At 48.4% G+C, this 18,162-nt stretch overlaps 2 protein-coding genes across 5 annotated transcripts in view; one reads left to right on the top strand and one right to left on the bottom strand.

The window, feature by feature from the left end:
- The window catches only part of LOC130562156 (alpha-N-acetylgalactosaminide alpha-2,6-sialyltransferase 2-like), a 178,921-nt gene that overhangs the window by 79,022 nt on the left and 81,737 nt on the right, over positions 1-18,162 (top strand). The gene's annotated exons all lie outside the window — the stretch shown is intronic.
- LOC130562155 (adhesion G-protein coupled receptor V1-like) overlaps positions 1-18,162 on the bottom strand; it is a 91,588-nt gene that overhangs the window by 31,506 nt on the left and 41,920 nt on the right. For both annotated transcript variants that reach the window (XM_057347027.1, XM_057347028.1), the window contains exon 9: positions 17,654-17,983. In XM_057347027.1, the coding sequence (XP_057203010.1) occupies positions 17,654-17,983 (330 nt within the window). The remainder of the gene's footprint in view (positions 1-17,653; positions 17,984-18,162) is intronic.

The following is an 18,162-nucleotide window of genomic DNA, read 5'->3' as shown; positions in this document are numbered from 1 at the left end:
ACACACCTCTTTCCCTGAGGGAAAGGAGGGCGGCTTCCACGATCTTCGTGAAGACACGTGGAGACAGGGACAGACCGAAGGGGAGGACCCTGTACTGATATGCCCGCCCCTCAAAAGTGAACCGTAGGAACGGCCGATATCGAGGGAGGATCGAGACATAAAAGTATGCATCCTTCACGTCGATTGCCATGAACCAGTCCTGACATCTGACAGACGTCAGGATGCGCTTCTGCGTGATCCTACTGAACGGCAGCTTGTGTAGGTGCTTGTTCAGGGCACGCAGATCTAGGATGGGGCGCAGCCCCCCGCCTTTCTTGGGACAATGAAGTACGGGCTGTAAAACTCGTTGAACATCTCGGCTGGTAGGACGGGCTCGATCGTTCCCTTTGCCAGACGGGTGGCAACCTCGGCCCAAAGCACGGGCGCATCCCCACCTCTGACAGAGTCTCTGGATCAAGTAGCCGAGACGGATCGTCCTCCCTAGCCAGCCTGATGGCCTGGGAAGCTGAGCAAGCTCCCAGGAACCAAGACAGCGGGACTAGGGGTTTGATCTGCTTCATCGCCCCCGTGGGGTTGGTTCGATGGACAGCAATACGGATCCCTTGCCGGGGGAGGGCCCCCGGGGAGGAGATCGGCTCTGCAGTTTTTCCTGCCTGGCGATTGCGCAGCTCAACGCACTGTCTGACTGAGAGTGCTGAGGGCTGGTGTTTATACTCAACGTTGTGCTTCGCCATGGCGCAACGTCGAGTTGCCGTCCACCGTCGTGCCGAGGGTGGGAGTGGCTGTAATGACCCAGAGAGAGAGGAAACTCTTTTTGTGAGTAAGTGGGCGCTAGCCCCCCGGAGGGGGCCAGCAGGTGGGGAGACGGGGCAGGAACCGTCCCTCTCCGATCCCCCAGCGATGGAGTGGCTGGGGTCGGGCCCGATGGTATTCTCAATCTTCCTGGGGTCTTCCCATGAGGGCCGCTTTTGCCGCAGCTGCTGATGGGGCGATGGTCTCCTCTTCGATGTCTCTTCCGGGGGGCCGCCTGAGTGGGGGCCGCCACAGCCGGAGGGCGTCGAAGAGGACCAGGGCTGCTGGGAAGCAGACGTTGCACGGGACTCGACGGCCGAGGGCGGCCGAGTCGTGGCGGGGGAGGATATGCTTGATATCCTCTGTCTGCTTCTTTACTGTTGAGAACTGCGGCTCGACAGTATCTCCAAACAGCCCCCCCCCCTTGCGAGATAGGTGCGTCGAGAAAGCGGACCTTCTTCATCTGTGCGGACCTTACTCATCTGTGCAAGGTTCGGCCAGAGGTGTCTCTCATGGACCACAAGTGTGGACATCGCCTGACCCAGGGCCCGCGCGGTCACCTTGGTCACCCGTAGAGCGAGGTCGGTGGCAGCGCGGAGTTCCTGTATAAGCGCTGGGTCGATCTTACCCTCGTGGAGCCCTCTTAACGCCTTGGCCTGGCGGGAGCCATAGCGTGGAGAGAGGAGGCAGCTTGGTCCGCCGCAATGTAAGCTCTCGACACCAGAGATGCCAAGATCCCACATGCTTTGGAAGGGAGTCTAGGTCGAGCCCCCCAGATGGCCGCCGCCTGCGGGCACGAGTGCACCGCGGTGGCACACTCCACCTGGGGGACATCGACGTATCCTCTAGCTGCCTCACCCGCGAGGGAAGAGAGAGAGAACTTTGTTTGACGTGAATGTGCCGGAAAGGGGGCGCTTTCCAGGTCTTACTAAGTTCCTCATGCACTTCCGGTAAACACGGCACTGGGGGTGGCTTAGAGCTGCGCTCAACCCCGAGGCGCCATGTAGCCAGCCGCGAGAGGCAGTGCGGGCACTGCAACCCAACGCTCACGGCGGCCCGGGAAAGCATGGCTGACATTTCGACGTCCGCTTCTTCTCCTCAGAGTCGGATGGCAGTACGTCACCCCCTGATGCTGCAAGAGACATCTCATCATCACGCATCGTGTCCGAATACGTGTTTGAGGAACAAGACGGTGGGACCGTCTCCTGGGGAACAGTCAGACGAGCGAGACGAGGTGCGAACGGTCCGTGAGCCAGTGGCTGACGGATAAATGCTCACAGTAATCCTCATATCACCGTCACTGCTTGCCGTAGCGGGCGGCAGGGCCGTAGTCCTGCCGTCACGGAACGGGGAGCAGACGAGGTGGTGCTGAGTCCCGTGGGAACACAGCCACCTGTGACGCAACGTCTGAATCGTCAGCCGCCCGCAGTACAGGCAGGACGTATCCACAACGTCTGCCCCAGCATACAGGAAGCAGACATCGTGTCCGTCCCCCTCCTCGATGAGTGTGTTGCACCCATGAGAACAGCGGGACATGCCACACTGGAGAAATTTGCTCTTTTAGAGAAAAAAACTCGAACACTTCTGGAACTGCCGAGACGCCCAGGGGAAGTCGCTGAAGGAAGGGACCATCCGCTGCACCACGTCATAAGATTCCAGCAGTAATTCAGCGTAGAGATTGAAGTCTCGAAGTCACCCCTTTATACCCGGATATCTGGGGGCAGAGTCCGGCATGCAAATTTCATTCGCCAATTTCATTGGCTTTTTCTAAACTAGTCAGAAGTTGATAGGTTCTCAAGAGCGAACCCCATCTGTCGGCTCGACACAACGTCGAGAGACCGACAGAAAGGGAACTGAGGTTCCCTATCAAAAGCTACAGTCGATGCTGCGTTTCAAACGCTATGGGCGCAGCATCTCGTTCCCGCTTTTTCAGGGAACAGGGTTACAGCCAAGTAACCCGAGACCTTCCCTATCAAAAGCTACACTCGATGCTGCGTTTCAAACGCTATGGGAGAACAGTTTTTGTTCGACCGGTTGTGAAGCACGTGTGTCAAACATGCCAACATTTTTTGGCTTTAAATAACCTCGGCAGGTGACGTGGCTAATTACACCAGCACCTGCAGGTTATAAATACGCGTGAACACGGATGAGTCATCAGGTTTCTTTGTCTTCAAGGACCGCTTTGTGTGTGCATGTGTGTCTTGCGTTTGTGCAACAACAATAACAACAAAAAAGAGTTTAACTAAAGGGTTTAACTAAAGAGTTTATATATATATATCGATATATAAAGTGTCTAAGCACTACCGTAACTTAGCCTTTTATACGTATATTTAAGACGAGTTAAATAAATAAGTCATGTCAAATTCAGAGCGGAGATGTGTGCCTCCTTGTGAGAGGTTTCATTCCTAACTGGACAAGCATGAATTTTGCTTTGAGTGCTTGGGGGCTGACCTTGCTGCCCTGGGGCTCGAGGGAGAGTGCAAACTCTGCGATGCCCTCGGCATCCGTGTTCTCCGTGCTCGGCTTTCTTTCTTTAAAAAGTGCCGAGCCGCCACTCCCTCGTCCCGGGGTTCGCGGTTCGATTTAACCGAGGCACAGGAGACGGATCCGTCCGCTTCCCCCGTGCACTCACCGAACCGCGACGTCCTAGCATCCGCTTCCGAAGCGTGCCCCGGCAACTCTTCAGCAGGGTTGGAGAGTGCTGCCTCTGGGCGTTCCTCTCATGACGCTAAGGCACTTGGACGAGCTTCTAGGGGCAGTGACGAATGCAGTCGACCATCTCAAGCTCGACTGGCCACAGGAACAAGAGGTCCCCAAGGGCTCAAAGTTAGACGACAGATACCTGTTGGGTGGCCGAGGGGTGGAGCCCAAGCATAGGGCCCTCCCCTTCTTTGAAGATTTACACGGCGAATTGTCCCGTTCGTGGCAAAAGCCAAATTCCTCCTGTGTGTTTGTGCCATCAACATCAATTTATTCGACTATCGTTGGCGCGAAGTGCCCCGTGTGGAAGAGACGCTGGCGTGCTATCTCGTCCCTGGGACGTTGTCGTCCCTGAAAAAGCCTTCTCTCCCCACCAAGCCTTGCAGAGTTACATCTGCGCTGGTGGGTAAGGCCGTTCTATGGCTGCACTGGTCACCACGGAGAGAAATCTGTCGTTGAACCTCACGGGAATCAAGGACAGGGACCGGGCGTTCCTCCTTGATGCCCCGATCTCACCTTCTGGGCTGTTTTGTGACGCGGTCAACACCGTGGTCACCATGTTCCAGGAGGCGAAATGCCACGAAGAGGCATTTGTGAGGTATCTCCCCCGCTGTGCTCAAGCGTCTGGAGTGTCGGTCACCCACTCCAGACCAGTTCCCCAGTTCCGACCAGGCAAACAGTCTCGGGTGTGTCCGGTCTTCCTGAGGCGCGAGGCCATCAGGGAGAGTGTGGCGAGTCGCACCCCCCCCTCGCAGAGGCAGGGGAGCGGCCCACCGCGCCCCTCAGGCTGCCCCGGGAGTGCCGGACCTGAGGCACTTCATCTCTTCTGAGAAGAGATCCCGAGACATGTGTGCCCGGGACTGTGCCCCCCCGAGGAGGGGTGCATAAAATTCCAAGAGAAATTAGAGGCTCCTCTTCGGCACCCTCACAGGGCCGCTTTGCAATCTCCACCACTACCGCCGTTTCAGGGATTAGCGGGTTCAAAAAGAATGCTAGATGTTCGGTTGTCTCCTGCCATATTTCAGGATGCCAGACATCTGGCATCCCCCCAACGAGACAAAGTGCCAACATTGATACCCCTTTCAGAGAAGCTGGCAGCGTGGAAACTACTGCCAGGTATCTCTCCATGGGTATCTCTCCAATCTGGCTCGTGGATTACGTACGTTGTACTGTGTATGTACTTGTACTTGTACCTGTTTCCTGCATCGCTGCCGGCAGCTTGTTTGTATCAGTGCTCTTATCACTTCGCTCTAATATTAGTGTATTTTATTATCGTTCATTATTATTGTCGTTGCTAATTTATCCTGATATCTCAATAACCCTGTTCCTGTTATTTACTTGGAAGAGTCTAAACCAAAAGTGATAGTTAATTTAACGCCGTTAGCATAGCAATAGCGTGTTAGCTTGCTTTCTGTTCACACTGTGGAATATCATCTTGCCTCTGGTTTGTCTTGTGTGCTAACTGTTTCTCTTTTTAAGCGAGTATACTACGATCCATCGAGCAACCTTGGTAAGTTGGAATTGCACTTCAAATCCGGTGAGTTATGGCTTCTATTCCTATTATTGTTACTTGCACCTCATGTCATATGTTTAGCTTAGCCTTCTCTGTCAGCTGCGAGGGCTTTATATGCGATAAATGCAGGGAAATAGTTAGGCTGACAGAGAAGATCTTAGAATTAGAGTCTCGCATCCAATCTTTATCTGAGGATAGTAAGAGTTTAACGACGATAGAAAACACTTTGGATGCGAGCAACATTAGCGCACACAGCTCGGTTCCGGTTGAAAATTCCCCGCAGCTGGGAAACTTCGTGACTGTGAGACGGCGTAGTCGCAGGACAAAACATCACTCGACCGTTCCGATTACAGTCTCGAACAGGTTTGCCCCGCTCAGTGACGCACCGACTGAGAAACCTGCTGAAAGTGCCCTAGTTATCGGTGATTCTATTGTTCGGAACGTTAACATAGAGGCACCAGCCACCATAGTCAAATGTTTACCGGGAGCCAGAGCGCCTGACATCAAGTCAAATTTAAATGTGCTGGCTAAGGCTAATCGTAAATTCAGTAAGATTGTCATTCACGTCGGCACAAATGATGTTCGACTCCGTCAATCGGAGATCACAAAAGATAACATTAAAGAGGTGTGTGAGCTCGCAAGCATGATGTCAGACACTGTAATATTCTCTGGCCCCCTCACTGCTTATCGTGGTGATGAGATTTATAGCAGATTATCATCACTAAATGGCTGGTTGTCTGAGTGGTGCCTGCAGAATGATATAGTTTTTATAAATAACTGGAAGAGTTTTGAGGGCAGACCTGACCTGTTGAAACGAGATGGTCTCCATCCCTCCTGGGCTGGGACTTCCATCCTGTCTAGAAATATGGCAAAAAGTCTTAATGCTAATGCTAAAACTTGACTCGCTGGGGCCCAGGTCAGGGAGCAGACAGTATGGCTTAACCAACTGTCTGCTTGCCGTCTCACGTCGCAGAATACACAAAATGTACAACATGTAGTAATCCGTTCTCCCAAACATCACAAAATAGAGACTGTGTCTGTCCCCCGGATTAGCAAACATAAAATAATGCGTAAACCTCTTGAAAGTAATTTAATAAACGTTAAACAAACTAAACATGAACAAAATACAGATAATCAACTGTTACGACTCGGATTGCTAAATATTAGATCTCTCTCTAATAAAGCACTTTTTGTTAACGATATGATAACAGATCATAAAATAGACATGCTCTGTTTGACAGAAACATGGCTAAAACCAGATGATTATATTGCTTTAAATGAATCTGTCCCCCAAGATTATTATTATAAACACGAGCCTCGTCTAAAAGGCAGAGGGGGAGGTGTCGCAGCACTTTACAATAACTCTCTTAGCATTTCCCAGAAGTCGAACTCTAAATATAATTCTTTTGAAGTCATGGTTCTTCATGTTTCAACACCTAATACTAAAGATAAAACACTTTTTAAATTGATTCTAGCTATTGTATATAGGCCTCCAGGGCACCACACAGATTTTATTAAAGAATTTGGTGGGTTCTTATCAGAACTAGTACTGGCCGCAGATAGACTCCTTGTCGTTGGTGACTTTAACATCCACGTAGATAACGTTACAGATGCCTTAGGAATGGCTTTCAAAGACACTCTTAACTCCATGGGCATTAGTCAACATGTGTCAGGACCCACTCACCTTCGTAATCATACTTTAGATTTAATACTGTCTTACGGTATAAATGTGGACGACGTTAAAATCCTTCAGCAGAGTGAAGACATTTCGGATCATTATCTGGTATTATGTTTGCTTCACTGGCCTACGGCTGCAAATAAAACTCATTGTTACAAATATGGTAGAACAATAACTTCAACTACCAAAGATGCGTTTCTCGATAATCTGCCCGAATTGTCTCAAATCATGAGAAATAACGTTGAAGATCTTGACATTACCACTGAAAATTTTAATTCCACCTTCTCGGTAACGCTAGACAAAGTTGCTCCACTACGTTTAAAGAAGATTAAAAATGGCAGCCCCACACCGTGGTATAATGAACACACTCAGGCTCTAAAGAAAGCGGCCCGAAAAATGGAGCGCAACTTTAAGAAAACTAAATTAGAGGTATTTCGTACAGCATGGAAGGATAGTATTCGAAAATACAGGAAAGCCCTAATAACTTCTAGATCCGCCTACTTTTCATCACTAATAGAAGAAAACCAGCACAACCCTAGGTTTTTATTTAACACGGTGGCTAAATTAACAAAAAATAAATCGTCAGTGACTTCTGATCCTGTATATCAGCATAGCAGTGATGAATTTATGAACTACTTCACATATAAAATCCAAGATATTAGAGAAAAAATTATAACAATGCAATCAGAAGTGAAACCCGCTGAACAAACTAACTACAGCGCCCTTAAGGAGAAAATGCAATTATTTTATACCGTAGATCAAGATGAGCTGTCTAAAATTATTAGATCATCTAAATCAACAACATGCATACTAGACCCTATACCTACAAATCTACTGAAAGAGATGCTCCCAGAAATTATAGATCCTCTTCTTGGTATTATTAACTCATCTCTGACATTAGGACATGTGCCTAAAGCATATAAGGTGGCTGTTATAAGGCCCCTTGTCAAAAAACCCCAACTCGACCCTAGAGAACTAAGGAACTACAGGCCTATATCGAATCTACCTTTCATATCTAAAGTTCTGGAAAAAGTAGTTTCAACTCAATTATGCTCCTTCCTCCAAAGGAATGACATCAATGAAGAATTCCAGTCTGGATTTAGAGCATGTCACAGTACAGAGACTGCTTTGATCAGAGTTACAAATGATCTGCTATTGGCGTCTGACCGAGGTTGTATCTCGTTATTGGTGCTGCTAGACCTTAGTGCTGCATTCGATACCATTGACCACAGCACACTCCTACATAGACTCGAAAATTATGTCGGCATTAAGGGAATAGCTTTGAAATGGTTTAAATCTTATTTATCCGACCCTTTTCAATTTGTAGCAATAAATAATGAGGTGTCACGCAAATCGCAAGTCCAGTACTGTGTACCACAGGGCTCAGTCTTAGGGCCTCTGCTCTTCTCATTATTTATGCTACCTCTAGGAGATATAATAAAGCGACACGGAGTTAGCTTTCACTGTTATGCTGATGATACTCAACTTCATATTTCCTCGAAGCCTCATGAAACACAGAAGTTCCATCGAATAATGGAATGCATAGGCGATATAAAAAATTGGATGAGTAACAACTTTTTATTACTGAACTCGGACAAAACAGAAGTGTTACTTATTGGACCGAAAACTACTATACATAACAACCAAGAATACTGCTTAATTATTGACAGATGTTCCATAAAACCCTCGTCATCAGCAAAGAATCTTGGCGTTCTATTCCATAATAATCTGTCATTTGAGAGCCACGTCGCCAACACCTGTAAAATTGCGTTTTTTCATTTTAAGAATATATCTAAACTACGTCATATGCTGTCAATGTCAGATGCAGAGAAGTTAATTCATGTATTCATGACATCAAGACTAGATTACTGTAATGCACTGTTAGGTGGTTTCCCTGCAGGCTTATTACAAAAACACCAACTGGTCCAAAACACGGCAGCTCGAGTTCTTACACGTGCAAAAAAGTATGACCATATTAGCCTGGTTCTGTCAACCTTGCACTGGTTATCTATAAAGCATCGCGTTAACTTTAAAATCTTGCTTATTACCTTTAAAGCCCTACATGGATTAGCTCCTCAGTACTTGAGTGAACTCCTCTTGTATTACAGTCATGCAGTATTACATGCATTACGCTCTCAGGCGTCCTGTCAGTTGGTAATACCTAGAATTTCAAAATCAAGTGCAAGTGGTAGATCCTTTTCCTATTTAGCGCCTAAACTTTGGAATAGTCTTCCCTGCACTGTCCGGGAGGCAGACACACTCTGTCAGTTTAAATCTAGACTAAAGACGCATCTTTTTAATCTTGCATACACTAAACTTCCATAATATAAATCCTCTGCGGGGTTTAGGCTAGGGCTGCACGATAATTTATCGCGATACCACTAAATCCTATTGTGATCGAGCTGGCTGCGGTATGCAATGTGTCAATATTTTTTTTAATGCGTAGCTTGTCTGTGAAGCCTGTCTCTGGGATCAGTAGGAAATGCTGCTCGATCTAAAAGCAGTGCGATTTTGATTATAACACTTATAACGTGCATTTGAAAAAGCAACACCCGTCAAACATGATCATTATAAATATACTTTATTATCATAAAAATACCTGATTAGGCTTGAGTAACAGTGATAAAAAGATGTCCATAGGCATTTCTTAGATTTTAGAAGGTGTTATGGTCTTCTTCTGCAGTGCGTATTTGGAGTTTCTGCACGAGATCGCCCTCTGGCTTTTGGATGACGCAGCATTTTCCTGTACTTCACTCAAAAGCTGTGCATAAATCACGTGATATTTATCGTCGGTTTATCGTGACAGCCCTAGTTTAGGCTGCATTAGTTAGATTAACCGGAACCAAAAACACAACTGATGTACTTGTTGCATCAAAGAGTGCAGAACAGTACTCTACTCTCAGCCAGTCTTGTCTCATTGTTCCAAGGTAACCACAGCGAGCAGGATGCAGTTCATGGCCAGACCTGATAGTAGAGCAGAGAATGGAAAGCGGAGACCTGACAAGAGCTGAGATGATAGAGCTGGATAAAGATGGACGGGGTCACTTGCCAGAGGACACTGCCACACCGGCTGCTCTCTCAAATAACTACACTTTCTCCCACAGCCCATGCATATCAGGGAGGGGTGGGAACCGGTCTACTTATCCCCAATGACTGGAAATTCAAACAGCTGGCACCCTCGTGTGACAAAATCTAATTCGAATCACATGCTGTTACTATCATCCACCCTGTTAAAACTCATGTTGTGGTTATCTATCGTCCCCCAGGTCAGCTTGGACATTTCTTGGAGGAGTTGGATACGCTTCTGTCATCCTTCTCCAAGGATGGTACTCCTCTGGTGGTACTTGGAGACTTCAACATCCACCTTGAAAAACTACAGGCTGCCGACTTCAACAACCTGACTGCGTCGTTTGCGGTCTCTGCCACACACCCTCCCTCTGAACAGCTCTCTCTCTTGGATACTAACAGTGCCACCGACACCCTTTGCTCCACACTAACCTCCTGCTTAGACAACCTATGCCCTCTAAAATCTAGGCCATCTCGTGCATCCCCTTCTGCCCCCTGGTTATCTGATGTTCTCCGTGAGCACCGCGCCACACTCAGGTCTGCTGAGAGAAAGTGGCACAAATCTAAAGAACCTACTGACCTCAGTCTCTATCAGTCTCTCCTCTCTTCTTTCTCTGCTGCAAAAACCTAGTACTACCACGCTAAAATCATCAATTCGCCTGACTCTCGTACTCTCTTTAAAACCTTCTCTGCTCTTCTTTGCCCGCCTGCCCCTTCACCTCCATCTGACTTAACAGCTGATGATTTTGAAACTTTCTTCGTAAAGAAAACGACCACCATCAGCAGTCAGTTCTCTGTGCCGCCGCCTCTTGATCACGCCCAAACCCCCGACACATGCTCGTTCCCCTCTTTCTCTCTCCTATCTCAAGATGATGTTTCCAAGGTCATGTCTTCTAACCACCCAACTACCTGCCCGCTAGATCCCATCCCCACTCATCTCCTACAGGCCATCTCTCCATCGGTTGTTCCCGCTCTGATCCACATTATCAACTCGTCTCTCACCACTGGTACATTTCCCACAGTTATCAAAGAGGCCCATATTACCCCGCTACTGAAGAAACCAACTCTTAATCCTGCACTGTTAGAGAACTACAGACCGGTATCACTCCTACCCTTCATTGCTAAAACTCTTGAACGGGTGGTATGTAACCAGCTCTCATCCTTTCTCACCCAGAACAACTTCCTAGACAGCAACCAGTCTGGTATTAAGAGCAGTATGGAGTCAAAGTAGGTTCACATATATTTGCAACAAAAAATAAGTTTCGCAAAATAAAAATAAAAATTGAGCAAAAAAATTCAACTGCAAACCAAAATAATGAATCTCTAAATAAAACTTAAAGAACAAAAAGAAAGTTCCCTTTCTGTCGGTCTCTCGGCGTTGTGTCGAGCCGACAGATGGGGTTTGACTTGAGAACCTATCATCTTCTGACTATTTAGAAAAGGCCAATGAAATTGGCAAATGAAATTTGCATGCCGGACTCCGCCCCGGATATCCGGGTATAAAAGGAAGACGGTGTGCTGCATTCATTCACCTTTTGTTCTTCAGAGCCTTTGATCTGATGATCACGAGTTGGATCTACAGTGATCCATTTCTGCTGGAAATTGTACGACGTGGTGCAGTGGACTGTCCCTTCCTCTAGCGACTTCCCCTGGGCGTCTCGGCAGTTCCGGAGGTGTTCGAGTTATTTTATTCTTCTAAAAGAGCAAATTTCTCCAGCGTGGCATGACCCGCTGTTCTCGTGGGTGCAACGCGCTCATCGAGGAGGAGGACGGACACGATGTCTGCCTCAGGTGTTTGGGTCCCGTCTCGCTTGTCTGACCATTCCCCAGGAGACGGTCCTACCCCGTCTTGTTCCTCGGCCACGTACTCGGAAGTGCGTGACGAAGATGAGATGTCGATTGCAGCATCGGAGAGCGACTAATTGGCATCTGATAACGACGGCTATGTCGATGTTACCCAGGTGGAGCATGCTGTCGCGGTGCACCTGTGCCCGCAGACTGCGGCTCCTGGAGAGCTCGACCTAGACTCCCATCCAAAGCATGTAAGTTTTCAGCATCCCTGGTGACCGCGCGGGCCCTGGATCAGGCGATGTCCACTATGGTGGTCCAGGAGAGACACCTCTGGCTTAACCTTGCGCAGATGCAAGACGCTGAGAAAGTTTGCTTTCTCGACGCACCCATCTCGCAGGGTGAGCTGTTTGGTGACAACGTCGAGGACTTCTCCCAGCAGTTGTCGGCGGTGAAGAAGCAGACAGAGGCCATTAAGCATATCCTGCCCCGCCGTGACTCGGCTGCCTTCCGACCGTTGAGATCCCGTGCGGCATCTGCTTCCCAGCACCCCCGGCCCTCCTCGACGCCGGAACAGGCCCCCCAGACAGGAGGCCTCCCGGAAAAGGACGTCGAAGAGGAAACCGCCACCCCGTCAGCAGCCATCGCGGAAGCAGAAACAGCCCTGACGGGAAGACCCCAGAGAGATCGAGTTCACCATAGGGCCCGACCCCAGCCACTCCATCACTGGTCGGTCGGATAGGGACGGTTCCTGCCCCGTCTCACCATCTGTTGGCCCCCCGGGGGGCCAGCACCCACTTACTCACCAAAAAAGTTTCCTCTCTCTCTGGGTTGTCATTACAGCCGCTCTCACCCTCGGCATGACGGTAGACGGCAACTCGACGTTGCGTCACGGCGAGGCGCAACGTTGAGTATAAACACCAGCCCTCAGCACTCTCAGTGTAATCGTCAGGCAGGAAAACCAGCAGAGCCGATCTCCTCCCCGGTGGCCTCCCCTCGGCGAGGGATCCGTACTGCTCGCCATCGAACCACCCCTCCCCTGGCTTCGGCTTCCCAGAACATCACGGTGGCTAGGAAAGACGATCCGTCTCGGCTACACGATCCAGTTTGCCAGACGCCCGCCCAAGTTTCGGGGCATCCTCTTTACCTCAGTCAGAGGCTGGGATGCGCCCGTGCTTCGGGCCGAGGTCGCCACCCTTCTGGCGAAGGAGATGTTCATCAGCCGAGATGTTCAGCGGGTTTTACAGCCCGTACTTCATTGTCCCAAAGAAAAGCGGGGGTCTACTCCCCATCCTAGATCTGCATGCCCTGAACAAGCACCTACACAAGCTGCCGTTCAGGATGATCTCGCATAGGCGCATCCTGACGTCTGTCAGATGTCACGATTGGTTCATGGCAATCGACCTGAAGGACGCGTACTTTCATGTCTCGATCCTCCCTCGGCATCGGCCGTTCCTACGGTTCACTTTCGAGGGGCGGGCATATCAGTGCAGGGTCCTCCCCTTCGGTCTGTCCCTGTCTCCACGAGTCTTCACGAAGATCATGGAAGCCGCCCTCCTTCCCCTCAGGGAAAGAGGTGTGCGGGTACTAAACTAACTATCTAGAGGTGTGTGGGTACTAAACGAAATATCTCCTCCCCGGGGGCCGGCTCTGCTGTTTTTCCTGCCTGGCGATTACGCAGCTCAACGCACTATCTGACTGAGAGTGCTGAGGGCTGGTGTTTCTACTCAATGTTGTGCTTCGCCATGGCGCAACGTCGAGTTGCCGTCCACCATCGTGCCGAGGGTGGGAGTGGCTGTGATGATGGCTGAGAGAGAGAGGAAACTCTTTTTGTGAGTAAGTGGGCGCTAGCCCCCCGGAGGGGGCCAGCAGATGGTGAGACGGGGCAGGAACCGTCCCTCTCCGATCCCCCAGCGATGGAGTGGCTGGGGCCAGTAGCCTCAATCTCCCTGGGGTCTTCCTGGACCACCATGGTGGACATCGCCCGACCCAGGGCCCGCGCCGTCACCTTAGTCGCCCGTAGAGCGAGATCGGTGGCGGTGCGGAGTTCCTGCTTTACCACTGAGTCGGTCTTACCCTCGTGGAGCTCCTTCAACGCCTTGGCCTGGTGTACCTGCAGGATGGCTATGGCGTGGAGGGAGGAGGCAGCTTGGCCCACAGCAGTGTAAGCCTTCGACACCAGCGATGCCGAAAACTTACACGCCTTGGACGGGAGTCTAGGCCGAGCCCTCCAGGTGGCTGCCATCTGCGGGCACAGGTGCACCGCAAGGCACGCTCCACCTGGGGAAGCTCGACATAGCCTCGGGCTGCCCCTCCATCGAGGGAAGTAAGGGTGACAGAGCCGGTCTTGATGGAAACGAGCCGTGAGGGGCGCATTCCAGGTCTTACTGAGCTCCTCATGCACTTCCAGGAAGAACGGGACCGGGGCCGGGCGCGGCTTGGAGTCGCGCTCGGACCCCAGGTACCACGTATCCAACCGCGAGCGCTGGGGGAGAGGCGGTGCTGTGCACTGCAGCCCAATGTTCGCGGCAGCCCGGAATAGCATGGTTGACATCTCGACGTCCGCATCTTCCTGGGCTCGACCCCCCGAGGGAGGTAGCTCCGAGGAATCGTCGGAGTCGGATGTCAATAGGTCGCCCTCCGATGCTGCAATGGACATCTAATCTTCGTCACGCACTCCCGAGTACGTGGCCGAGGAACAAGACGGGGTAGGACCGTCTCCTAGGGAACGGTCAGACAAGCGAGACGGGGCGCGAACGGTCCGTGAGCCTGCGGCTGACGGGTTAACGCTCACAGTGATCCCCATATCACCCCCGGTGCTAGCCGTAGCGGACGGCAGGGCCGTAGCCACTGCGGTCTCGGAACGGGTAGCAGACGAGGTGGCGGCTGTGTCCCTGAAGAACACAGCTACCCATGACCGCAACGTCTGGATCACCATTCGCCCGCAGTGCAGGCAGGACATATCCACGAAGGCTGTCTCAGCATGCCGGAGACCCAAACACCTGAGGCAGACATCATGTCCATCCCCTCCTCGATGAGCGCATTGCACCCACGAGAACAGCGGGCCCTGCCACGCTGGAGAAATTTGCTCTTTTGAAAAAGGAAACTGCTCGAACACCTCCGGAACTGCCGAGACATTTATTGCATTTATTGATCTCTAAGTTCTTTAACTTGAGCAAATGTGTTAATATACATTTTAGTTAACAAACAGAAACATAACAGGTTTAATTGTAAAAACAATCACCACATACTTGAGATCTGCCTCCTCTGCTCTGCCATGACGAGACGATCCGTCTATTGTGACTTTTTTTTGCAAAACCTTCTTTTTGTTTGCAAAACTTTTTTTTTTTCTCTCAATACCTACGTTTTATTTCGCAATTCATTATTTTGGTTTGCAGTTGTATTTTTTTGCTCAATTTTTATTTTGCAAAACTTATTTTTTGTTTGCAAATCTTTTTTTTGTTGCAAATATATGTGACCCTGCTTTGACTCCATAGAGCAATCATTCCACTGAGACTGCGCTGCTCTCTGTCATTGAAGCCCTGAGACTGGCCAGAGCCGCCGCTAACTCATCTGTACTTATCCTACTGGATCTATCTGCTGCCTTTGACACCGTTAACCACCACATGCTCCTGTCGACCTTCAAGGCTATGGGTGTCTCTGGAGTGGTGCTACAATGGTTCAGGTCTTACCTCACAGGTAGGTCATTTAGAGTATCCTGGAGAGGAGAGGTCTCGGAGCCCCAACATCTCAACCCTGTGGTGCCTCAGGGCTCAGTGCTTGGTCCGTTGCTATTTTCTATATACATGACATCCCTAGGCTCTGTCATTCGGAAACATGGCTTTTCCTATCACTGCTATGTGGATGATACACCTGTCATTTCAGCCTGACGATCCGACTGTTTCTGCACGCATGTCAGCATGCCTAGCCGACATTTCGCTCTGGATGAACGACCATCACCTGCAACTGAACCTTGCTAAAACAGAACTGCTTGTAATCCAGGCCGACAAAAAGATTCATCACAACTTCTCCATTCAACTGGGCTCATCAACCATCACATCTTCCAGAACGGCCAGAAGCCTGGGAGTTGTGATCGACGATCAGCTTAACTTCACAGATCAGGTTGCCAGCACCACCCGGTCCTGTAGATTCATCCTCTACAATATTAGGAAAATTAGACCTTTCCTATCCGAGCATGCTACGCAAGTTCTAGTCCAGGCTCTTGTTCTGTCCAGACTGGACTACTGCAATGCGCTACTGGCTGGACTTCCAGCTTGCACAACCAAACCTCTACAGATGATCCAGAATGCAGTGGCAAGAGTGGTCTTCAATGAACTGAAGAGAGCGCACGTCACTCCTCTCTTCATTAAGTTACATTGGCTCCATATAGTCGCTCGAATCAAATTCACGACTCTGCTCCTGGCCTACAAGACCACCACTGATTTGGCACCCCCTTATCTTCACTCGCTAATGCAGACTTATATACCCGCCAGATCCCTACACTCTGCAAATGAACGACATCTTGTAGTGCCATCCCAAAAAGGTAAAAAATATCTCTCACGTACCTTCTCGGGATCGGTTCCACATTTATGGAATGATCTGCCTGCTGCTACAAGATCATCAGATTCTGTAGCCATCTTTAAGAATCGTCTGAAAACACATCTCTTCCGTCAACACCTGACTGATCAGTTCTGACTTCTATCTCTTTTCTTCTCTTTCAAAAAAAACGTAGCTCTGTATACTGTGGTAGGCTATATACTGTAAGACCAGTTTTCTTTTATTGCACTTATGCTTTTTGTTGTTCCAATTGCTTCCATTGTTTCCCTCATCTGTAAGTCACTTTGGATAAAAGCGTCTGCTAAATGACTATATGTAAATGTAAAATGTAAACCCACAGTGCTTTTGTCCATTGCCAGCTTTCCACTGCTTAAAATACGTCCCCGCACCTATGCCAGTAAGTTGACTGTAAAGGCTACTTTTATTCACTTTAAACATCAGATTAAGTTATTATTTTCTCTTTAATATAAAGAATGCCATTAATAAATTAATATTAATGACAAAAATGTATAATAACATATCCTTACAAGTACAATTTTGCATGTATTTTTTGTCCCCTTAATTTTTTTAAATGTTTATTGCCCCCCAACTGTTAGGCCCTGTTTACACTTGGTATTAAGATGCAGAACACAATTCTTAAACATTATGGGAAGCGTGCAAGCCAGACAGGATTTAAACTTTGCTGGCTGAAGACATGAAAGTACCAAGAACAGTGTTCTCTCACCATTTCAGATTTCTAACACACACTTACAATGTTCTGGTGTGGCTATCAGATCAGAAATGAAAACTGCTGCTAGCTGTATGCTTTTCTGTAATCTTCGGTCACGTTAATATTTAATTTGTGTGTGCTAATGTCATCTATTAGATAAAATATATGAAACAGCCTATTTACCTGCCCATAAACCCTGCCCTCAAAGAAATCAGGACAGAAGTGGGACAAAGGAGACATAAAACACCAGGTGTAAATGGTTGTCTCCTTCATCCGCTTGAGATCCGATCAACCAAAACACGTTTTACTAGCAGGTGTAGACAGACCCATATATAAAATGTACATGTTGCAAACCGTCCTATAGAAGTCTCTTACTTTTACATGTATGCATTATGAAGTGCTTCTGTTGTCACTGCTCAACAACTGCTCAAGTTCCACTATTATCACGCTAAAGTGACAGGCTTGAGTCACAAGAAATAATTTAATTGAGCAAATGTATAGAACATTAAATGCACTTTCTTCATATAGTGATTTAAATAGACAGGATAAAATTTAAAATCCACTTAGAAGACACTTTCATCCGAATCAACCTGCAATGCATTCAGGCTATACATTTTATCATTGTGTGCAGCTTTGGGAGAATCATACTTAAGACTTTAATGTCAGCGCCAATGCCATGCTGTACCAATTGACCCACATGAACATGTTAGTCTATAAATGTTATAAATGCTCTCTCATTTGTAAGTTGCTTTGGATAAAAGCTTCTGCTAAAGAAATAAATGTAAAATCTAGTCTTAATGAGAATCCAAATCGCATCGTTGTCAAAAGGCGTTTCAACAAAATATCCTACCTGTATGAGGAAATGAGCCCCGTTCTGAAGGAAGGCATCGTTACGAATAGGTAAGGTGAGTTGAGCCCTTGACTGGCCCGAACTGAACATCAGACTGTTGATACTGGTACCATTTAGCACCCCTTCTCTTGCTTGTGAGGATTCCAGTGGTCTGGCAGGTATATAGAGGGCTGTTAGGGTAAGTCGTACCTCACCAAGGGTCCCTCCTTCCCTCAGTAAGCTAAGCGACAGGTATCTGCCCTCAGGTTGACTCTGAATACTTTGGTTCTCTTTTGGATGAAAGCTAAATTGACCGTAGACATCATCACTGTCCTGAATGAAGAACACCATCTGTGAACAAAGAAGTGTAGATTTAACTTTTTTCACATTATAAAAAAGAATGGATATATAATTACTTTCTATCATCCGTCCAAGTTAAAAAAAAATAGTCAATAAGTCACAATACAAAATGTTGTTTCTTTATCAATATCATTAGATTGGTCTGATAAAATATTGGTCTGATTTTGATA

This window comes from Triplophysa rosa, linkage group LG11, assembly GCF_024868665.1.
Source record: "Triplophysa rosa linkage group LG11, Trosa_1v2, whole genome shotgun sequence".
Taxonomy (NCBI): domain Eukaryota; kingdom Metazoa; phylum Chordata; class Actinopteri; order Cypriniformes; family Nemacheilidae; genus Triplophysa; species Triplophysa rosa.
This window is presented reverse-complemented; position numbering and strand designations above follow the sequence as displayed.